The sequence below is a fragment of the Amblyomma mixtum genome, chromosome 10, assembly GCF_055824585.1.
Source record: "Amblyomma mixtum isolate Tamu chromosome 10, ASM5582458v1, whole genome shotgun sequence".
Lineage (NCBI taxonomy): Eukaryota > Metazoa > Arthropoda > Arachnida > Ixodida > Ixodidae > Amblyomma > Amblyomma mixtum.
The window spans coordinates 179341487-179366153 of record NC_143021.1 but is presented as its reverse complement, the minus strand read 5'-3'; the positions used below and the strand labels follow the sequence as shown (position 1 = coordinate 179366153).

The following is a 24667-nucleotide window of genomic DNA, read 5'->3' as shown; positions in this document are numbered from 1 at the left end:
ATTGGGGTTTAACGTCCCAAAGCAACTCAGGCTATGAAGGACGCCGTAGTGAAGGGCTCTGGAGATTCCGGCCACCTGGTGTTCTTTAACGTGCACTGACATCACACAGTACATGGGCCTCTAGAATTTCGCCTTCATCGAAATTCAGCCGCCGCGGCAGGGATCGAACCCGCATCTTTCGGGTCAGCAGCCGAGCGCCGTAACCACTGAGCCACCGCGGCAGGAGTGAAGCAGTTCTGCTCCCGTGTACAGCTCATTCTGACAGGATCATTTGAATGCTTGGTTCGGTTTGGTTTATTGGGGTTTAACGTCCCAAAGCAACTCAGGCTATGAGGGACGCCGTAATGAAGGGCTCCGGAAATTTCGACCACCTGGGGTTCTTTAACGTGCACTGACACCGCACAGTACACGGGCCTCTAGAATTTCGCCAACATCGAAATTCAGCCACCGCAGCCGGAATATGCATCGAGAGAGAATGGGCCAGCCGCCTCTTTAACTATCTCTGCAGGCAGTAACGTATGTCCACGAAAACACATTACCAGAGTCATTCAATGCTCCTAATGGTCATGAAACTCCCACCAAAGTTTGGTTTGCGGAGAAAAGCAGCCAGAAGGGGGCGCCACTGGACCAAAATAATTGGTAGCAATACTGCGGAGATATTTTGGAACCGAAAATTTGTGTTTTCGGCTTAATACAGACGGGCATTGCTGTCGCAACCTACCGGTTCTCTGCCGCTGTGAAAGGCGCCATTTAGGATTTAAATGGAGTCAAATGGGCAGGCTGGCTTGGATAGGCTTGGTTATTTGTTCTGCATAGTTGCCACTTGAGACAATGGCACGTTCACCGTTGCCATAGAGATTGGTTTGGTTTGTTGGGGTTTAACGTCCCGAAGCAACTCAGGCTATGAGGGACGCCGTGGTGAAGGGCTCCGGAAATTTCGACCACCTGGGGTTCAAAATTTCCAGAGCCCTTCACTACGGCGTCCCTCATAGCCTGAGTTGCCATAGAGATGGCCTACAAGCCATGCGATTGCATTGAGAATGGGGGAGCTGCAGTGTCTGCTGGGGCTTGGACAACGCAACCAACCCATGGTGCATTCGGAGGAGCTCGCTACCGCTCGCGTCTTTCCGTGTATTACCTCTCTAGATCTAGGCTGTTCTTGCTTTCTGCGGCATGTGCATTTTTTCGTGGTATGTCTTGTGGCCAAGTCGCACTGTCTGGTATCGTGACGCGAGCTGGTGCGGACATGACGAAAGCACGACTGTGGCTCAGATGAAGTCTGCTATTATCGCTCGCAAGCGGAACATGGGGAGCAGCGAAGTTTGAAATTTTTAAAACCGGTTTTCTGCAGAAAGATTTTCTTTTGATATTCACGGACTTTTCAGACTGCTCGATTATTTGGACCATTTTCTGGGTCCCACCGAGTCCAAAAAAATCGGTCTATGACTGTATTTATAAAGTGACAATGCTAAGGCACAGTGCATTAACTGCCCTGATCCTGAGTGAATAATGCCATTTTTAATTGGAACGTCATATTATTTTCACAACTTACCCACCACAGTCTTCAGCGGTGTACATGCACAAAATGGAAAAGTGAATGTCTTGTACAGAATGAACAATTTATTCACATATACTAAGAAGAATACAAAAGGAAGCTTTAACGTAGCAGTTGTTAGTGGCTCAATTTGTTGCCTCCATTGGCTGAGCATCTTGCACGTGCAGTTGCATGCACAGTCGTGACCTATCTTGGCATTGAGATTAACTGTGATTACCGTAAAAACCGGAATACAGGTCGACCCCCCCACTAACCAATTCTAAAAATGAAAAAAAAAAAAAAATCTTTTTCAATGGCAAAAGTACCGAAAGACACCCTTACCTTGAAACAAATGCGACTCAACCGGTTGCACAATGGTGACAGTATTTTCATTTAGATGCTGCTCATATGTACGCCCGGCCAATTCTTGAACACTATTGTGCGACCATCAACCTGCGTGCTTGTGAAAGCCTTATTAAGGGGACACTGGTCTTTGAGACCAAAAAATGACCAAAAAATCGGTTTTCAAGAAGTGACATTTGTGGAATCTCAAGCTATTATTTTCCAACTGTACCAATTTTTTCCTTCAAGAAATCAGCGTTTTGACCATAATATCCAATTCAGATCATCGTTTGAGCTGAATTTGTGCAGGAGCAGACAATTTAATGGCATAAAAATTTTGGACATCTGGCTGTCTTAGTATGTCGATATCTCAACATCTAGGACAGACAGAGATGTCATAGTGTTTGCTAAGGGAAGCTGAAGGCACAGTGTGTGCAATAATCGAAGCAGATTTGTTCAATCGCACTTCAAAATTTTATAACTTTGCAAAGTTTATCGGTGCATTACACACACACCTTGAACATTGATATTCCAAGTGCTGTAAAATTACTAATGAGTGTAAATTCGAAAAATGGTTTTGATTATTGCACTCTTTAGTCACCATACTATGTAGCCATGGATTAAAAATTATTCTTTATTCAGCAGTTTTTTTGCACCGAGGTACTAATGAATGACTAATTAAAATTAATTATCTTGGGAACCCACTAATTTGTGAAAAAGGTAATTACATTGTTGAAATCAGCATAAAAAACTGAGCAAGGTGGTACAGTTTCATTAGGATTGGACTAAAAATAAGGAAAATAGGTCTAAGACCAGTGTCCCCCCTTAACAGCGCTGAGCGGCGAAACAAGTGAGATACGCATGTGTATACATATGCGCTTACTCTCGCTTCTTTTGCCGCTCCGCGATAAGGTGCTGACAAACACGCGAGGCAATGGATGCGCAATAGTGTTCAAGAATTGGCCGGGTGTACAGTAGAGTGAAGGGCACGAAGTGCGCAAGCGTTACTCCGAGTCATCCGAGACATCTGAACTCGAGTAGTCGGATGACCATTGCTTCTCGCTGCCCACGTCCCCTAGAGCATCATCCTCTGTGCCGTTTAGCGCATTGCTTAAGGGGGGACACTGGTCTTGAAATGAAAATTTTATTAATTTAGTCATAGCTATGAAATTTTCAGGGCACATGTATTTTTGTGCACTGATTCTAGGTATGTCATTTAATTTCATGTAAAACAATTCCTTGAGCACTTGTGCGCTTTTTATGCAAGTATTTTGCGGAGAGTTTTGGAGAAAATTCGCTGCGGGAAACTCGCTGAAATGTATGCCTTTGGAATCCCTTGACACTAAGGAATACAATAAGGGTAAAATTATCATCCTGGCTCTCATAGAACTTGAGTAATAGGGTACTGAAGCTGCCACTTTAGGAACAGGAATACACACTTTCCTTCTCATTTCTGAAGCGACAACTTCAAAACTCTATAACTTAAGTTCTATGATAGGCAGAAAGACAATTTCACCCTTATTGTATTCCTTGGTGTCAAGAGAACCCAATGGCATGCATTTCAGCGAGTTTCCCGCAGCAAATTTTCTCCAAAACTCTCCACAAAATACTAGCATAAAAAGTGCATAAGTGCTCAAGGAATTGTTTTACATGAAATTAAATGACATATTTAGAATCAGCACACAAAAATACATATTCCCTGAAGATTTCGTAACTGTGACTTCATTAATAAAAATTTTTTTCTCAAGACCAGTGTCCCCCTTATGCTGCATTTTCTAAAAGACTTGCGCACCATCTCTGCGCGGAGAGATCTCCCCGCCGCCAACACCCAGCCACAAACCAAAATAACTTTGTGACAACGGAAACGCAAAGTGGCGGTGTCTCAACGTTGCCATACCGCGCTGCTGCTGATGGCGTCGGTGATGGAGGCTGTTGACTTTAGCCGCTCATTGTTGCAAGACTTCTGTAGTTTTTCCGCCAATGACTGGTATATAAAACGGAGGTCGACTTTTTGCCATGTTTTTTTGAAAAAAAGTTCGACTATATTCTGGCTGTTACGGTAGCTGCTTCAGCAGTGTCGCCAAAGGCCAGGCAGTTCGGGCATGAGTTATCTGAAGTGCCCGCTATGCAATCTGGCGTTGCTTTGTTGATGGTCAAGAACATGGTTTGGGCTTGGGTAACTATCGTGGGAGTGCTTCGAGTATCCTAGGGACAGCGTCAGGCTTCAGCTTGGGCAGCTCATGTTGCAGCGACACTCTGTCCCCATTCACTACAACTTGTCATGGTGAACGATGTTCGTGGAGATCGAAACGTTTCTCACAAACACGCACATTTGGCCAATCGAAAGAGAAGCCATTAACTTCTTTTCACGGGGATGGCCTGTCTCCACTTTTCTCACAGTTCGGCATTGATGAGAAACGAAAAAATTCAGGGGGCACTTTGGCGAAAGCGTTTCCTGGCGCACTGTTTGTTTTTATTTACTTTTATTTTTCATTCTATTTTTGCTCCTTTTCTTGTTTTTATAGTTTTTTATTTCCATATCTTATTTCATTTTGTTTTTATTTTTGATTATTTTGTTATTTTTATTTTTCTTTTCTCGACTTTATTCCTTTTGTTTTATTTATGAAACCTATGCATTCACTAGATGCGCCTTTATTCATGCTGGAACCTTGAGCCTTCGTGGCGGAGTGGTAGCGTCTCCTCTTCAAATGCCGAACCCTGGTTCGATTCCCACCCTCGGCACAATTTCTTTTTAAGCAGTGACGCCGAAAGGCGGACAAATCTGCCGACGCGTCTGTCGAAATTCCTGCCGACATGTCTGTCGACACGGCTGCCGACGCGTCTGTCGACATTCCTGCCGACGCGTCTGTCAACACGGCTGCCGACGCGTCTACTAACGACAGTATGAGGCATTAAAGGCTTTCGCCTTAAAAAGCGACATATTTTTGTCGTTGCTTCAGTAGCCGGAGTGGCAGCCTACCACACAACAAGGTGAAGGTGTCGTTCACAGCCTGCCCTCGCTTGCTCACGAAAACGCATGCGTACACATACTTTGATACTGCGCCTGATAAAAACGGCAGAACAAGAAAACGACACAGTGCAAAACGCTGCTTTCTATGCAGTTAGGAGGCCTCCCACTTCGCCGCCGAAAGAACATCCTTCTCGACCAACGCCACCACTGCCGTGCGGCTCCCACAGAGTTACAGAGAAGTTTCAGGACCATAAAGCGCTACTGAAGGACTCTGATGGTACTTTAGACTACAGCTGTTTTTTTTTTTTTTTTTTGCAAACGTGTATCCGGCACAAAAGAAAACTGTTTGCTCTTTCTTTTTTTCCCCAAGGCCAGGGAAACAGTCCCACACAAAGTGGCAAACCAGACTCCACTTACCGTGCCAGGAGCTGCTTGAGAAACTCCTCCACATCTTCCGGCTCTTCCGGTTCCAGCTCCCGTGTCTGGTCGGAGGAGGTAAGAGCGGTCTGCGCAAGAGACCAACGAGAAAGAGAAGCCACAGGTGCCAGCGTATAAGGCTCGAGAAGCGAAGCTGAGGTTTTGAAAAGTGGCAAGTGCGGATTTCAGTGAGGTGGCGGAGCCCGTGGAGTCCCAGTGTCAGGCGCCATCAGCCAGGCTCGCACATTCACAGCCACCCCTCGAGTTCAAAGCCGCACACCTCCACCGAACAAAGCGGAAAGAGCACAGCGAGACAGGAGCGAGAAACCGCAATAAAGCCGAAGAAAAAATAAAACAAAAAGGAAAGCGACAAGCACCTGCCACCTGCTTGTGGATGTCTGCAGGTGAGGGGGTAAGGAGGGTGGGGTAAAGCCACGAAGAAAGGTGCCTTGGTTGTGCACAGTGTAGCGTGCCGCCCCGAGAGTTGCAGCCGAGAGAGGGATACCCAAGCTAGAAGAGACAAGCGCAGCTGCTGTCGGGCCCAAGCGGCTAAGCACGTGTGTTGGGGGGGAGGCAGCTGTGTCTCGATTGACGCCACCCTTACCAAGAACTGACTCAGGGAGAGGCTGCGCCCACAGTCAACCAGGCTTGCACCGGCCAACCTCTCACTGCTGCCCGGTATATTGCGCGGGGCACTCCGGCGTGGCGGCGGCGAGCTGCAGGGCGAGCTCCAGGGCGGGGATGCCGCGGGGCTCAGGCCCGCGCAGCGCTCGCAGCCTTCCTTCGGCCGGGGGCTGAGGGACGAGAGGCTCCGCGCCTTGGCCAGGGTCGGAGGCTCCAGGGACAGCAGAAAGCGCCGCTGGGTCGACAGCGGGGACGGCGCCGCTGGGGTCGCCGTGTTGACGGACGCGTTCTTGAGGGGCGGCCGGTCTGTTTGCGTCTCCACATCCCGCACATGAACGCGCACCTTCCAGGCCTCGCCCGCGAGGGTGGGTGGCGGCAGCGATTCCAGAGATGCCTGGGACAGCGAGGACAGGTCGCCCGAGTCGGAGGAACGCAGGTAGCCCCGCATAATCTTTGCCAGGGCAAGTTCGAGTGAGGTGGGAGCTTCGGGGCGCCTTCGGGGGTCTCCAGCGTATGGGAAGGTCGCGTAGGGGTCGACAGAATCATCGAGTGTCTGGCACGACGAGTCGTGGCTGAAGAGGTGAGACGTCAGGCGGCCCCGGGCAGACGGTAGGTCGGGATGCAGAGTGTGGCGGGATTGCGGTGGGGGTGAAGAAGGGGTCTCCCACTGGAGGCAGTACGTGCGTTGGCAACACAGGGAAGAGCTCAGATATGGCGGGGCAGGGGGAAAGTATGGATTGCTGTGTAGAGGGGGCAACTTAAGGACTTGGACGCTGTGCTCACGTGCACCAGGCTAGCAAAATTTTGCAATTTTCACTGGGGAGGACTAACACTGCGAGAGCAGCCGCTCTGAAAGAACCGAGACTACGAGGCCTAACTCACAAGTCGAGGCTTTCATTTTACTTCAGCTGATACAGGCATAACACACACCGCATGTGGTATTAGAATCTGGCTGCCAATGTGGCTGTCCTAAGGCAGCCGGTTCTTAGCCGCAAGCTCAGCATGTGAGAACGAATAATCTTTTTCCCCAAATCAGTTTTTTGATGGCCTAGTTGGCAATGCATCTTAGTGGGGGAAATTAAATGCGTTCTGAGCAGAACAGAAATGGGGAACACGGCAGATTCAACATTCCTTGCCACCAGCCAACTAGCTCAGTCCCAACCCTTTGTTATCCCTTGCTTGTCTTCCCTTGCGAACCCAAACTCAGTTCAAAATGGGAAAATAAGTTGAACACTGTCAGGTACTACTAGGGAGCAGGGAGCAATTACAGCAAGAGCTGAAAGTGACTTCCCTAGCCATCCAGGACCACAACTGAATCTGGCACTCCAAACCCTTTTAATACAGCAGCCAGAACTGAAACATCACCTGGACGTTGCATCCGAAATTACCTCGCAAACCCTCCAGCATTTGTACGAGGCCATGTAAAAACACTCTTATGTCTTCAAAAGGAACCCACGCTTCCCCACGAAGCACAAACAAAAGCAACCAAGACTTTGAAACCAGAGGAGAGAACAGGAAAGTATTACTACTAATGTCTTTTTTTTTTTTTTTTTAGAGAGGGACAGTAATTCATTCACCGCTCAAGACGGGATGCAATTTGACAGTGTAGAAGAAAACACAATATACCATCGGTGTGAGTAGAATGGCATATTGTCACATGCGGTGCGCGCTACCCACAGTGGCTCCCCCTTCATAATATTAATGAGTCCCATGTCAAATGCTTGGAATCCCTTGGCAAGAGCTCGATCCAGACACTTGCTGCTAGGTGCGAATACACTTTCTACCATAGAACTTAGTTCTGAAAGGTCAATTAATTCACTGCTTCAACTGGTCGCTTCAAGTGGGACACATTGCATTTAGGGTGCACCCATCCCCAAGCACTCAAATCACCACGTGCAAAAGTTTGGTCCGAAAAACCCAAACAGATGTGAGCGGGAACACAGCAGTGATGGGAAATGAAGAATGAAGTGAGAAACCTGCATGCTCGAAAATAATAATAAGAAAAAAAAAGCCCAGCCAGAACAAAGAACTGAGGAGCAAGTGCAGTCAACTCGATGAAACAAAAGTGACAGAGCACAAATGCTTTTCCTGCACACATAAACGTTGCTTTGTCAGTAATCTTAAATTTAAGAGCATGTGAAATGCCTGCAAGTCAACTGCATGGCAAAACGTGTCACAACAATAGGTAGAGCAGGGGCACAACTTATAAAACCACTGGCGATTGTAAATGCCAGCACCAAACATACTCATAAGCCAAGCAAAGCAGCATGGCCGCCATCAGTACCAGCTATGGCACTGTTAGCACCTTTTCTTTTTCTTGAAAAATTAGACACCTTTAGCATACCGTGTGCCGTGTTACCGCTACCGGTACCAGATTACCGGCAGCCCGCCCACCAACACGCGGTGATTGGCTCCGACGTTGCGAGCGCAAGCACAGCTGCCGGGTATGTGGCGCCATCTGGCGCCGCCAAGGCAACTTGCGCATTGGCTGCGCGCAGACTCCCGGTACTCCGGTAACGGTACCACGGTACCACGGTATGCTAAAGGTGTCTATTGTTCAACAACCTGCAGCAATCGATTCGGTGTAGAAGCCTCAGAATAACTATAACTCAGACGTAAGTTGGTAGTGCACAGTCATGATGGTGACAGTAAAACCAAAACTCAAGACGAGTGCACTGTTCCCATTAACCAAGAGATGGCTGGCGTGATTGACATGCTGAGGCAGCTCGCGAGCTCGCAGCATAAGCAAGACGCGCATAACACCGTTGCTGCTGGCCAAGAAAAGGCAGAAGTAAAGAAGCACTTTAACCACAAAAAAAGGCTTTTACAGTGATTTGCCTGCAGAGCTTTTTTGGCGGATTCTTAGCATGCTAGGAGATGAATTTCGATATAGCGAAATTTCAATATTACCAAGTAAACTGCCGATTTTACCGACTTCGTTAAACTGAGGTTTAACTGTACAAACCACAGCTTTGCATGAACGGCGTCGGCTTCTGCGACCTCGGTGTCATTTAAGAGGCAATACAGTTAAACACTCAAGACAGAATCGAACGCAGAACAACCATCTATGCAGTGCTGCCGTGCCTCCACTTCTTTCCACGTTCGTAGCCAGCATTTTTTTTTCATGCGAGCTGCACACTTTACCTATCAGCTTTAAGAGTGTCGAAAAGTTGGTCTGTCTAGTAGCTCACAAGCCTGGTGGTTAAACCATATATATAAAAAAAAAAAGCATTGGTTTATCATCTAACGCTAATCTCTGTTTGCCTCCAAATGTTGGCCTAGTGATTACGCCGCTACCTGTGAGCGGCTCTCAAATGTTCTAGACGGTGCGCATGCCACAATGTCGTCATTTTGCGGGAGGTATGTCCCCATGAACAGGCGTTCCTCACTATAACCTTGTATTGGGCGCTCTTCACTATAACCTTTCCTTCATTAAAGATGTCTATAGACTATATGAAAAAGACTGCACTGTTAGTCGTAGATGAAGGCAAAATGGGCCTGCAGTACCACTTAACTGTATCCGAGTTTTACCATATTTGAGTCTAACATAGTGGGGTTCTACTGTACTAATGTATCACACCACATTTCAGCTTGACGTGTATGAAAGACGAGCGAGTGCGCCCTCTGGTGGTTTGAAAAGTCACCCGACAAACTATCTCGACCTTGCATTTCACTTAGCACTACCCAAGACCAATTAAAGGGACACTGAGGAGAAATTGAAGTTGACTTGCATCGACAGAATACCAGCTCCTGATTACAAAAACGCCACTCATACTGACAACAAAGCTCTTGTAATGTAGAAAAGAGCAAGAACCAAAATACAGGTATCGCCGCCACAGGCCAAACTCGCAAGTACAAGCTTCATGACGTCATAGGACAAAACAGTGTTGCTAGAACCAATAGTTCTAGCAACACTAGGACACGAGAAGCCACGAATCACTGAGGCGCAGCAAATGCATGCGCAAATCTTCTTGACGTCGCCAGATGGCGCCACGTACCCGACAGCTAGCGCGCTCCTGCAGCGCCGGGACCAATCAGCGCCTGCTCGCAGCGGTATGCGGGCTCCCGGTATTCCGCTAACGGTAACAAGGTACACGGTATGCTAAAGGTGTCTATTTGCGAGAACTTCGTTGACGACTTCGAGAACAGGATCCATTGTAACGCTGGCAAAACCCCAGTGCAAACGTAAACGAAGCGACGGCCGCAATAGCCGATAGATGCCTTCAACGTGCGGCCGACGGTAGCTTTCTTTTCGGCTGCTGCTAGGCCGCACTGCTGGCAGCCAGAAATCACGGAGTCTGCGTTACGTCATGTGCACGTCATGTTTCACATCACTTAGTCCTGTGTCGTCATAGGAGAATCCCAAGTTTGAATCAGAGCGGCGGGAAAAACTTTTCCAACTTCGAATCCAAATTTCTTAGAAATAAAGGCATCTTTCGCTGCCAGCCAAGTGGCAACAAAGCCATGAAATGCCGAACTACTGGATTTTGCTATAAAGAAATATTAATAGAGCTCTCCTCAGTGTCCCTTTAAAATTGAACCTAGCACAGTGAGTACATGCAGTTATTATTTGGTTAGATTCCAAAGATGCCCTTAGTGCACATCCAGACCCAATCAGCAGATGGATAAAAGTAAATGCAGGCCAATCGCTTACCTTTGTACGCTCACTCAGGTCAGTGACCGACGGCTTTGGCTCAGCCAGTGGGAGTGTCGCTGCGGCCACATCGTCCACTACCGTCGTCACTTGAAACCGACCCCGGTTCACTGGAGCTGGAGCCGGTGCTGAAGGCCCCACGGGGGCTGCCGCAGACACCGGCGGCCGATCCGTTGCCTTCATCTCTGTGCTGCTCGTCTGTGTGGCCGTGCTCACTACAAAGCCCCCGCGCGTCACCTCGGCATCCACGTGGTTGCCAACCACCGCATCGTGGGGGCACGTAGCTGTGGTCAGTGCCGACAGCGTTGGTGGAATGGGCGACGTAGCCGTGGTGGCTACGGTCGGCGGCTCGGCGGCAGCGGAGGTGGAGCTGTTGACCGCCGTGACGGACTTGGCAAACGTGGTCACAGATGGCGTTGGCGTGGTGGCTAGGGTGCCGGAGAACGACGACGATGGCGTCGACGGCAGGCTGGTGGAGCTCCCGAGGAGAGGGTCATCACGGACGGGAGTCACGTGGAAGCGGGAAAAGCGGCCCGTCGCCGTCGTCGTGGTAGGTGGCGCGGCTGTGATCACAACGACAGAAGGTCATGAACATGCTCACGAACCACTACCTGTCACCTGTTGGCCTGTCACCCTGAGAAGGAACAGAACTCATAGATAAGGGACGAAGGAAGCATTTATGAGTGCCAAGTTCGCACTGTGGTGTCCTTTCCTTCTGCCTTTCCCTCAAGTACTATTAACTTCTCAAGATGACAAACTAGCCAGCAGGCTAACCTAGCAGTTCTCATACACAGCATCACTGAAAGCAGCACAGCTACTGCACCAAGTTTGCTCACCATACAGTTAGGCCTTGCTATCCTGACAACTAAAAATAACATGACGGGTAATAAAACTTAAATACAGTAGCCGACCGATATTTCGGACTCCAATAATTTGGACTAGCACGATATTTCGGACTTGGCTGAGGAAACATCGCGCACCTCATAGGAACGTGTACACTTTCACGACCGATATTTCGGACTTTGCGGAGTCTAAAAGTTAGAATATTCCGACTAAAATAGACGCCAAAAATATTGTGGTGATCGTTTTTCAACTGAAAGTTTGTTTTTTCGGCCTAATATAGACGCGAGCATGCATCGCTGTCACTTCCAACCCGTTTGCCGCCACTGTGAAAGGCGCCATCTTGGATTTAAACGGAATCGGCTCGGCGGCGCAATCGGACTGGCTTGGATAGGCTTGGCTATTTGTTCTCCATCGTTGCCATTCGAGATAATGAGATGCTCTCCATTGCCATTAAGATAGCCTACAAAGGGCGCGCGATCGCATTGAAAACGGTACAGCGGGACAGCTGCATCGTCCGCCGCGGCTTGGATGACGCACCCCGCGGCGCGGGGCAGCAAACGTGGCAGACGAAGGGGAGGGGGGGGAAGGACTGAATTCGGAGGCGCTTGCTTCCGCTCGCGTCTTCCCGTGGGTTACCTCTCAGTCTTCGCGAACGTCATTGCCCCATGCAAAGTGACTGTTTTTGCTTCGCGCTGCGAGTGCAATTCATTCGCGGAGTGAGTGCGGCCGCGTCGCACTATCGGTACCATGATGTGATAGGGTGTAGAAGGAAAGCACGGCTATGACTCAGATAGTCTAATATTATCACTTGCCGGCGGAACATGGGGAGCGGCGATTTTCGCGATTTTGAAAGCCGGTTTTTCACAGAAAAGTTTATTTTTTAAGTTCATGGATTTTTTGGACTGTTCGATTATTCGGACCATTTCTCGGGTCCCGCCGAGTCCGAAAAATCGGTCGGCGACTGTAATTAAGTCATCGAGGAACCAGCATAAATGCCCACGCTAATCAAAGGTCAAGCTGGGTTCAAATGACTGGCGAATGTGCGGCTGATAGCCATGGGCTGTGGTGAAGCTCAGTTACCAAAACTTATCAGCCAGGCTTCTTTTCGGCTTAGCGAGAGGGGTCCTGTTATCTTTGTCATGCTTACCGTTTCACACATGTTAGAGGTATGAAGGTTACAGTGCACCAAGCAAGAGGCAGGAATTTTATCCGATCACTTGTCCTGCCAGATGCATCGCGACCTGGCCACCCTTTGGGAGCCCCAGGTGATGTTCCGCAAATGGGCTTTCCCACAAATAGACTTTCCCTCATGCTGGATCAGTTAGGAAGGCAAGAAGACAAGTGCCATGGATGTGGGCATTAAGTGCACAACACATTATGAAACGATCAAACAATGACTCCCTTGTGATCCCAACTGAATTTTACAGATCTGGTACTTGCTCTAAGAGCACAGAATAGAGGAGGCAGAATTAAAAGGCATAAAACTAGAGCTCAGCGCTGACATAACATTACCGGGAGAAGAAGAGACTCCGCACACTGCCTTGGTTCACTTTGCTCAGGTCTAACTTGGCACACCCCGAATGAAAAGGACTGGGCAGCAGAGACAACAGGAACTTCAATAAAACTTCGGTTCGGCCTAGTTGGTACATGTCTGTTAAGGTGAAGGTTGTGCAAACACGGGACGATCCACAATGAAGAGACACAGAGACACACACAGTAAAACACACTATTGGTATGGTTGGTGTCTTGCCATGTGAAGACTGGAGCACTAAGAGACGACACACTGAAGAGTGAGTGCAAGCTCCGCTGCCGCTCTTCAACATGGCATCTTTTAGTCTCTTTTATCGAAGATATCACAAAGGTAGCCAGCTGTCTCCACTCACCACCAGCATCGGGGGGTGCAATGGGCACTGCCTGCGGCCGTGCAGCAGCCGGTTCCAGCATGGTGCAGGGCGCCGAGGTGACGATGGACACCGGGGCAGCAGTGACACCGACTGCAGTGTTGCCCGCTGACACGAGGGTCACCGGCGCTGGAATGTTGCAGCTGGTGTCGGTGGGAATCTGGCCCGTCGAGTGTGCTGTCACGAGCACGGGGGTCGCCGAGACGGCCCCGGCGACCGACAGCAGCTGCGCTTGAGGCATGACGGCCCCGACCGAATGCGAGATTGTGGCTGGGTGCTCAGCGAATACCTGCACAAACGACGGCAAGAGGGGGGGGGGCATGCTTAGATATGGTAACTGTCTGGAATATGTCCCGGGTTGTGTTCACATCATCATCACTTGGCATGCACAAGAAACGCACAAGGCGTGCACATGCAGGATGCTGATTAGCCTGCTGATCTCTGTGCACGCACAGTGACATAACGGCCTTGAATGGCCAATAATGACGCTCATACACTGGGCGAGATGGTGCTGCCACATTCTTGGCACTCCCCTTAAGGCAGGACACTGGTCTTGAAAAAAAAAAAATTTATTAATGAAGTCACAGTTACGAAATCTTCAGGGCATATGTATTTTTGTGTGCTGATTCTAAATATGTCATTTAATTTCATGTAAAACAATTCCTTGAGCACTTATGCACATTTTATGCTAGTATTTTGCGGAGAGTTTTGAAGAAAATTTGCAGCGGGAAACTCGCTGAAATGTATGTCATTGTGTTCTCTTGACACCAAGGAATGCAATAAGGGTGAAATTGTCTTCCTGCCTATCATAGAACTAAAGTTATAGAGTTTTGAAGTTGTCGCTTCAGAAATGAGAAGGAAAATGTGTATTCCTGTGTGTGAAGTGGCAGCTTCAGTACCCTATTACTCAAGTTCTATGAGAGCCAGGATGATAATTTTACCCTTATTGTATTCCTTGGTGTCAAGAGAACCAAATGGCATACATTTCAGCGAGTTCCCTGCAGCAAATTTTCTTCAAAACTCTCCGCAAAACACTTGCATAAAAAGTGCATTAAGTGCTCAAGGAATTGTTTTACATGAAATTAAATGACATATCTAGAATTAGCGCACAAAAATACATGTGCCCTGAAAATTTCATAACAATGACTAGATTAATAAAATTTTCTTTTCAAGACCACTGTCCCCCCTTAACCAAAGATTGAGCTCCGTGCGCTTAACACTGTGAGGAGTCTGTATGCCATGCTCAGCCACTAGGTGGTGCTGCTTCTGAACCATTGCATAGCCAATTGTAGCTGCTCGGTAATATAAAAATCACTGGTGACTAAAGAAAAATGCTAAGTAGGTGGGCATTATGAGAGTAGGATAGGTTATGGTTCATTTCACCGAGCACAAACTATGAGACCTGATGAATTCCACCTGACAGTTGCATTTGTCATATGCAGGGCCAATTGTACATGCCATCTACCACAAGTCATGTGCCAGAAATATAGCATACCACAATTTCTGGTTCATGAGCAGTGATTTTTTTTTTCCTGAATTTTTCATTGATGGATCTTAGACAATCTTAGACATCTGTGACGTACGTGCGGCAAATATGACACCCAACCGCGCACCATCATTTGCGCCAAGGCCAGTAACAGAGCTTGAAAGAAAATATAACAAGAACTAGTTATTTTTGAAGTGTTATCTTATGGGCAGAAACAGTCATGAGAGTTTTGATTTCGTTGTCACCTCCATTCGCCATGTTGCTACAGCATGCTTTGCGCATATTACGCGTGGCTCTGGTTGAACATGATGCTGCCTCAAATGGGGAAATTGTGCAGCAAAGAAGCAGTTTGACATCAGTGAAAAGATCATCCAGGACTGGCACAAAGCCATTAGAGTGTTCCGGTTGCGAACAACAAAAAAAAGGTGGACAACAAGGGGAAGGCACGCTGACCACACCTCGTTAATTTGTCGGCGCATGGCGGCTGCTGCAAACGTGTTTTTTCCATACTCTTTAACGAAGGGATCCTCATCGCATTTTTAATCCGCTTACAGAATGAATAGGTACGGCTTGTACACTGTGCAACTTACGTGTGATCTTTTTCAGAAAAACTGCTATTTGCAGGGGAGCGACATATACACAGATGCAACTTGTAGACTGGAAAAAACAGTAACTCTGAATCTCTATATATGTTCAGAGCAGGAAGCATGAAGAAAGCTTTGGTTAAACCTGGTAGGTTGCGTAAGCATCCATAGCGTTCCATTCGGGATCATCACTGGTTGTAGACGCTTCGGTTTCGATAGAGGCGCGGTGCACCCGTCTAGCAGCGTCTTGAGCGCGCCGCTTAGCAAGGCACTGTTCGCGTTCATCTGTCTCCGAAGCCCGTTGTCATTTCCTGGCTTCGTCAAGCCGACGTAGCCTCCCTTTCTGTTTATCAGGCGGCTTAACGACGGAGCCGGCAAGTGAGCGAATGCATTTTATATTCCCCCGCTCCCGTTCTCCAGCCTCCTCTCCACACTCCGCAGCTGGCGAGAGCGCGCCGCCCTTCAAGGTCAAACGTGCCTTGCGGCCGCCCCGACGCGAAGGGCTGAAACCTGTCGTAATATTGGTTTGGTTTGGTTTATGGGGTTTAACGTCCCAAAGCGACTAAGGCTATGAGAGACGCCGTAGTGGAGGGCTCCGGAAATTTCGACCACCTGGGGTTCTTTAACGTGCACTGACATCGCACAGTACACGGGCCTCTAGAATTTCTCCTCCAAAGAAATTCTAGCCGCCACGGCCGGCATCGGCCCTGCGTCTTTTGGGTCAGCAGCCGAGCACCATAACCGCTGAGCCACCGCGGCGGCCCGTAATATTGCTTACGCAATAAAATAAGATTACGCCATTATAGTTACTTCCACATACTGCACAAGGTTCTGTAAAGGTGGAGTCAAGGGCATGTGCAGCCCGAATCCACACACAAAACGCAAAGCACGGCAGTGGTGAACACTCACCACAAAGGGGGGTACCTGCGGCTGTGAGTGTGCCGGGGTCAGTGCGGGGGCCACGGCGTTCTGCGAGAAGATGGCCTGCAGCCCCTGCTCGATGTTGCTCTTCATCGTGTTGCCGTGCAGCTTCTGCAGCTCCAGCTTCAGGTCCTCCAGGTTGGTGGCAACAGCCGGCTTGCGGGGCTCGGGTGGCACTGACGAAGGGCGCGAGCAGGGCGGGGCCGCCACCGCAGTCGGCACGGGCGTGGCCGTCGACACGACGGTGACGGCCGTGGCCATGGCAGCGGAAGTGGCTGTGCTCAACGCCGGGTGCTTGGGCGAGGCCGGTGTAACGGTCGGGAGCGGCTCGCCAATGCTGGCACTCGTGGGGACGTGGTCGGCTGCGGGTGGCTGCTGTAGGGGAACGCAAATACCCGTGTTGTCGACGCCGGCCATTCTCAAGCGCACCCGAGTCATTTTTCACTCATTGTGCTGTCACCACGTAGCCGTTTGAACACACCACTCTTCCGATCCACATGAAACAGTAGCCTCAGCATTTTAAGGTGAAAGCCTTTAATGGCTCATACTGTCGTCCGTCTGTTAACAAAGCGTGTCACACGTGTTTAACTCGGGAACTAAAAACAGATAAAAGAAAACCACTGGTTGCTTCAGATAGAGGAGAAAAAAAATGAACCTAGAAACCAAGTTTGATGACTGTAGAGTAATTCGCTAATTTATTAGAGGCAAAAATGTTGAAATTGCGTCGAAATAGCGCGGACGTCGATATAGCCATGGAACGATGTGATGTCACATCCACTGGAAGTCGCCACGGCATAGTGAAAATTTGGTTATAGGTTTGGTTATAGGGGTTTAACGTCCCAAAGCAACTCAGGCTAAGAGAGATGCCGTAGTGAATGGCTCTGGAAATTCCGACCTCCTGGGGTTCTTTAATGTGCACTGACATTGCACAGTACACGGGCCTCTAGAATTTCGCCTCCATCGAAATTCGGCCGCCGCGGCCGGTCATAGTGAAAATTGTCACAGAATGGTTGGAAAAACGTCGGATTTGTGTCAAATTAGATGGAAAAATGTGTAATTATGCGTAATAAACACTTAAGATCCCCGAAAGATTATAATTTGGGTATCGATATAGCCAAGGGAACGGTGTGACGTCACATCTACCGGAAGTCGTCACGGCGTAGTGTTCTCGGCTTTCGCGTCTCAACATTTCAGTTGCCAAAGCGTCCTCGCAATTTTTCCAGCAGACATACATGGTGTACCGGTCTCCACTGACTAACCGTATGAGCTAATCTGGAACCTTACACTAGTAACAATCATTTTGAGCATCGTTAGTACTAAAGCATCATTTTGAATGTTGGTAGCATTAAAGCTAGTTACAACAGCATGAACTGATAACTACCATGAGCTCTTGCATGCGTGATAAAGATAACTTGCTGGTATGTGCTTCCCACACTCTTTATCACTTCCACTGCCTTCTGAAAAGCAGCGACTGATTCAAAGTCCAACTTGCAGGAGCATCGGTGGACACTGTCACCGATGCAGACATTGGGAGCTATTGCCCTGCTTTTTAGACCGGTACTGTACCGGAGACATGCCTCACACTCTATAAGACAGGTGCACCATGCCATCAGCAAGCATTTAGGTAGACTTCCCCAGCTGACTCTACACCGACCAGCCCTCCCACAAATGCAAACAAGCCATTAATGTCCAAATGCATGCTTGACTTGAAATTACACTGAGGACAGTGCAGAGGGCTCTGAAATGCAAAACAATGGGGGCAACATTATTTATTTATTAATTATTTATTAGAGCCAGAAAGGAAGAGCAGCACGGATTAGGGAAAAAACAGAAGATGACAACATGCTAGCCGAAATCAGAAAGAGGAAATGGGCATGACACAAGCACGGAATGAAGAGAACAGATAAATGACAGTTCTTTCAGGGGGCAAAGAAAGTTCCAAGATAAGGAAGACGGGGCACCTGATGACCAGAGAATCAGGTGAGTAGATAAGATTATAAAGGTTGCAGGGATGGCTGGCTGCAGCAACCTCAGGGCAAGTTTAATGATAGATAAACGAGATAGGCCTTTGCCTTGCAGTGGACGCATCCACATATACTACGATGATGACGATGGTGATGGCGACACAGAACTGTCAAGACCAGCTAATGTCACATAACGTATTGCCGTTGAGGACCAGACAGGACACTGCCACACTGTTGGCCAAACCCTTGACTATGCTCGGAAACAGATGTCACAACAGACGTTCATGCCTGAAGAACAGTTTGATAGCAAGTACCCAAGGGTAAGCCTGCCCCTATGCAAAGCAGCTCACTAAGCAATAGACAGTTTTAGCTGTGCGTCCGCAAGGGCTTAGCGTACGCAAGGAGCTTGCGGGGACCGTAGTGCACATGCGCAGAACGCAAGCGCGAGCCCTGCATCTTGCGTACGTACGCAAGCCAGCAGACTTTGCGTTGCGTTGCTTGCGTGGCTTGCGTAGCTAACGTTGGCAACATGGCGGCGCCCTGCACGCCCACTTCGAACCAAATACTGCGTCGCCGCTGCATTTTTCGACGCGATAGCTCGCTCTAAACGGTTGTATTCACTTTTATTTTGTGCATTCTCACCCCTCCGTAACGATATATGTGACAAATAGTCATCGTTTTTTAGATAAACCCAAGAATTTCTTGATGTTAAGCCTAACTATCTACGGCGTACACTGTCGCATAGCAACGACCTCCGGTAAAGTACTTCTCCAACTTTGCGCTAGAACTTATATTTTCATTTGATTCAATTGATTTACATTAAAAAAGAAACAAAGACTTCGAATGCAACCACCACTGCCATTAATAAAAGAAAAAAAGTTTCCTCAGCACACAGTTCAGGAGCTTTGACTTGCTGTCGCTAGATGGCGCCACTGTATCCTACGCTTCCCGGGCGCTACGCTAGCCACTCCTAACTAAAACTGTCATTGCCAGGACGGGTGGCACTGCGCGTAAGGTGCGCCCGTAGCGTACGCACAGCTTTTGCGGACGCACAACTAAAACTGTCTAATACGAGGGGGCCTCGGCTGCCTTACCAAGAGGGTTGTTGCAGTGACAGGCAGTGCAGCTGAGACTGCCACGTCAGACGGCAGGCTGGCAGCCACCGACACAGCTGGCGGATGGACAGTTGCCGCAGCGCTGCTCGGTGTGGTCAGCTCCACCAGCCTTTGCTGAAGGTGGCTCAGATCGGTCACCAGGGCGTATGCTTGCTGAGGCAGCGTCGAGCTGCTTTGGAAGGGGGAAGTGGGGAAAAAAAAAAAGCAGAAAAAAGAGAAGCCCAGATAGATCAATCATCTCTCACGACAACCATCACTTCTTCAGCAGTCTCGACACGATGCTCCAGGCAGTGCACAATTTGCAGCTGGAATTGTCGACAAAATAACGCACACGCCTGGGGATGACTAGAAAAGGCAGCTCATACAAAAAAAGTATATATATCTACGAAAGAAGTGCCAAAGGAAACAAGGGCAGACAGGACACACAGCATGATTGATGAATGAGCAATTTTTGTGACCTGGAGATGTGCTCAAGTCTAGAAAAAATGACCTATGGAAAGAGGACCGCTCTCGTGATCGACATGTGCTATCAAGCTAGAAAAGTCTTGACAGTCACAGCCATTTCAATTTCAGCTTACGAGGCTATGCCTTTTTATATCTAGCCACGCCCATGAATTTTAGTAACTGAGCGTGCTTTCGAATATTGCCATGTTTATCACATATATCAGATCTAAGATCACTCACACAGACTTAGAGCGAGAACATTTTTGCCCCTTGTCTTCTCAGAGTAATCACTTCTTGCTTTAACCTCACCGACTCTAAGCAGTGGGGCAAAGACATGTAATGCAGTGGTATAACATCAGAGTCCTCTTGATTTTGTTCTTTTCTAACCAACGGCCAGTTGGTAAATCACTTAAAGATAATTGATTAGAAAAGCAGAAGAAAAAACAACAATGTGGTTGTTTTTTCTTCTGCTTTTCTAATCAATTACCTTTAAGTGAAAACGTATTCAGTAATAATCTTCGTTGATCAACACCACAAATATAAAAATATATAAAAAAAACTCCTGTGTTCCTCGGTTTGTGTGGCTGTTGGCTTCTCTAAAATATATAGTACTGTGCCAACTGTGACGGGTTCTGCTACCGCCATGCGCCGACACTACGCTGCGCCTGGCGACGACGAAGTTGGCCCGCTATATATATATATATATATAACTATTTCTCGTATTGACGTCAAAATGGGAGGCAGTGGCAATGCCCGCATGTAGTTCATTTTCTGGCCTTCTATAGCATACAAAAGCTCTGCATTCACTGAAAGCAGTCTGTCTGCCATTAGATAGGACACAGTAATAAGTCGATGTAGGCCAGCTTCAATTTTATCCCCTCAGTGTCCCCTTGAACTCAGCTCACAGTAGAGCACTGAGAACACAGCCATAAATGTTCAAGGACAATGCTCTTGGAGTACTACGCTATGGGAAAAGAAACAACTGTTATGGTTAAGCTTGTGGCTTGACACAAATAACTCAGCGTGCAGCTGACACTGGAGCTTGGTTTAGCCATGAACTCTATCACGTCCGTGCTTGGCTTCACACATGGCTGGGTCTTATCACTGCTCGTGCTTTTGCTCCCAGTCACGAGCACATCTGCGAGCGGCCCCACGGATGGCTGCTCAGAAGGTACCAAGACCGCCATGCAAAACTCACTACAGTGAAACCTCGTTATAGCGAACTAGTAAAAAATCGTAAAACAGTTTGCTATAGCCGAAAATCGTAACATAAAATTTCGTCCGAAACGCGCGCAATTTAGTCATTGAAAGGACAGCAATTCTGGCGATCCTTACAAGAGAAGCGGATAGATGTTTTCCCAGGTTTTGGTGGCGTTTCGAAGACGCTCGCGGCTATTCTGAAGACCACAAAAAAAAAACGGAGCGCCAATTAGGTTGGCTCCCCCGCATAGCACCGCAAGCGCAGATTAAAGGGACACTGAGGAGAGCACTATTAATATTTCTTTTATAGTAAAATCCGATAGTTCGGCATGTCATGGCTTTGTTGCCACTTGGCCGGCAGCGAAAGATGCATTTATTTCTAAGAAATTTGGATTCGAAGTTGAAAAAGTTTTTCCCGCCGCTCTGATTCAAACTTGGGATTCGTCTATGACGACAGAGGACTAAGAGACGTGAAACATGACGTGCACATGACGTAACGCAGACTCCGTGATTTCTGGCTGCCAGCAGTGCGGCCTAGCAGCAGCCGAAAAGAAAGCTACCGCTGGCCGCACGTTGAAGGCATCTATCAGCTATTGCGGCCGTCGCTACAGTCGCTTCGATTACGTTTGCACTGGCGTTTTGCCAGCGTTACGATGGATCTCGTTCTCGAAGTCGTCAACGAAGTTCTCGCAAATAGACACCTTTAGCATACCGTGTACCTTGTTACCGCTAGCGGAATACCGGGAGCCCGTCTACCGCCGGAAAACAGGCGCTGATTTGTCCCGATGCTTCAGGAGCGCGCGTAGCAGCCGGGCACGTGGCGCCATCTGGCGACGTCAAGGAGATTTGCGCATGCATTGGCTGCGCCTCAGTGATGCATGGTTTCTCGGTTCCTGGTGTTGCTAGAACCATTCGTTCTAGCAACACTGTTTTGTTCTATGATCTCATCACGCTTGTACTTGCGAGTTTGGCCTGTGGCGGCGATACCTGTATTTTGGTTCTTGCTCTTTTCTACGTTACAAGAGCTTTGTTGTCAGTATGAGTGGCGTTTTTGTAATCAGGAGCTGGTATTCTGTCGATACAAGCTAACTTCAATTTCTCCTCAGTGTCCCTTTAAGCGTGGAAAGCGGTACTGTGGCTTCTCCGCATCACAGCTGTGTCGCGTGGAAAGCGGTACGTCAAGAGTGAAAGCTGACGCCGTTTTCACCACCTCCGCGACAGCGAGCGCCAGGATTGTTACTGAATGCTTAGAACCACCAGTGCTGCTTCCATGGCGCTGTCGCCGGATGCCAGAGGCGTGAACGCGTGCTGACTGCCGGACTTGCAACCCCACATGCCGCTGTTGGCGAGTGCGAGATGAAAGTACAAACCTTGGAGCGAACGCGTGCCGCATCACCACCAGTCACTTGTGCAGTGCGGCGAAATCTGCCGCCTGCCATCCGAACGGGCAAAGTTTGGCGCCATGGAGGTCAATATACTCGTTTCATGGCCAGCCGCGTTCGATATATAAAGTAGAAATTGCATGAATTAGTCACAAATATTTACGAAGAGTTCGATATACATGATTTTAGTTTCGATACCTGGGCGCCGCCATGTTTGTTTTACTCGAGCGCCGCCTACCGCCGACGCCATCTTGGGCTGATAATTTGCAGCCCGTGGGCTGCAGCCGAAGCAGCGTGCGATCTCTGAAAGTGTCATTCGCCAGTTTTATTCCTGCCAAGCCTAGAAATTTTGGGTGGGCGCTCGCCTCGTGTCCATCCTCGTGTGGGCTATGCCATTAGCTCCTGCAATAACCAACTGGGAGCAAGCGACCATTCCTCGACGAAGCGAACGATCAGCATCGGTGAGTGCCATGCTCGCAGTTCACGCGTGTAGTTTTTGTCGCCGGTTGCCTGTAGGGCAAATGCGGCACGGTGTTGCATGTTAGAAAAACGAAAGCAAAATGTGTTGAAACACAAGATTGCGGAGAGCAATGAATGTCTAGTTTTCCGTTGAGCTCAGTTTTTCATGAACGGTTTCGCTGCCTGCTAGAACATGGCGAGTGTGACAGTTTAGATGCTGAGCTTTCGACAGAGTACCCCGTTTACAAACTGAACATTTTGGAAACAGCGAGTACATGACCGAAACGAATCCACTTCTTATGATTAGAATGTTTGTTTGCGGAGATACGCGCGATGAAATTGAAATTTGGCCCCTCCTGCCGCTTGCGTAGGGCTGTTCGTACTACGAGCGATACAAGCCAGTTGAGTGAAAGCAATTCGCATTCTCGCCTTCTCCACTGCCGCCAGTACTTACTGGTGCACAAATACCAGAAAATGTACAATTACAAGATCTAATAGGTTGGCACGCTAATGGAACGCTATTACCACTTACTGACAGGCAGAATTGCCACACCTGTGTTGAGAATTCCAATCTCAATCGGGTCGGGGCACTGCTCAAGTCGCTGCGTTTGTTGTATCTCTGGCACGGTTATGCATAGTGTGGATTTTTTTTTTACATTGCATTAGATGCGATTTCAGTCGAATAATTTATTACAATGCATGGCAGAGTTTACCGTCCTGTGCATGCCGTGTATTTTTTCATCTTACGTTGCCATGGCTGCATTTTTCCTCACTTGTCAGTTGGGTAAAAGTTCATGTCGCCACTTCTATTCATGTCATGCTGTGCAAATTAAATTAGTATTTTTGCACTAACGACATGTTTATTTTTTTCAGGTGGCGATCCCCACACCCTCCCGAAATTGACGATCATGTGGGGCGGCGAAACGAAGTTGTGGCCAAATTTGTGAAGTCCTCACATAGTGTACTGCTGAATTAAAAGAGTTCTGCCAAGGCCGTCCAAATACTTGATCTTTTAAAATTATGCACAGAGTATAGTTTGGTAACCCAGGCGCTGCGCTTCGTTCCGCGCCCGATATTAGGCACAGGCAGTGTGTTTGTTTCTGTCTGCATTTCGTTCACAAAGTGCGCTAATGTTTAAGCTTTTTGTTGGCGCAAGTGTTTTTTGTTCGCCAACTACGTCCACTGCCAATGCAACTCGGGACCGGCGGGAAAGCGGTGAAGAAATGGACTCCGCAGACGTGCTGAGACCTTCGCATAACATGGTGCGCGTACATACTGGCGGCGTTTGTTTTTTTTTCTACTTTCGTCGACTATTTCCGAAACCGACAATAAAACAGTGATGCCCAGAGGACGTTGGTGTTCCGTACAACATTGCTGCTTTTGTTGTACAGACGCAAACACGCGCTTGACCGGTAGCTAAGCAGCCGCGGACGTTGCTCCGCGCGCCGGATTATCAGCCCAGGGAAGGACGGCAACAGTGGGGTGTCGCGCAGCGCACGTGTTTGAGAGTATTTCTCCCTCTCCTGCCCGCTCCTCGTAAAATGGTGTATAGCCAATAATTCGTAATATCCGTGTTCGTTATATCGAGGTTTGACTGTATAACATGCGCCACAAGCTGTTCCACAGTTATATATACAGTAAAAAGTTGTTAATTTGACCCCCCTCAATTCGAACTGCCGGTGAGGTCTTGGTCAATGCCCATGCAAGTCTATGGCATCGTATGCTAAGGGTGTTGCACCAACTAATTATTCCAGATCCTGAAGGGAGGCCATGTCCAGGTGCAACTGGTGCAGCAAGCGTATGTGCAAATAGCCTTACTTAAACCT

General features: G+C 48.4%; 1 protein-coding gene across 15 annotated transcripts in view; it reads right to left on the bottom strand.

Annotated features, from left to right (window-relative positions):
- The window catches only part of LOC149327872 (uncharacterized), a 141168-nt gene that overhangs the window by 11424 nt on the left and 105077 nt on the right, over positions 1 to 24667 (bottom strand). For 11 of the 15 annotated variants that reach the window (XM_089563558.1, XM_089563562.1, XM_089563553.1 and 8 more), the window contains 6 exons: positions 19336 to 19528; positions 16266 to 16652; positions 13269 to 13575; positions 10543 to 11105; positions 5869 to 6555; positions 5265 to 5353 (listed from right to left, as the gene is read on the bottom strand). In XM_089563558.1, the coding sequence (XP_089419684.1) occupies positions 5265 to 5353; positions 5869 to 6555; positions 10543 to 11105; positions 13269 to 13575; positions 16266 to 16652; positions 19336 to 19528 (2226 nt within the window). The remainder of the gene's footprint in view (positions 1 to 5264; positions 5354 to 5868; positions 6556 to 10542; positions 11106 to 13268; positions 13576 to 16265; positions 16653 to 19335; positions 19529 to 24667) is intronic. The other 4 variants (XM_089563556.1, XM_089563557.1, XM_089563555.1 and 1 more) reach the window with 4 other exon arrangements.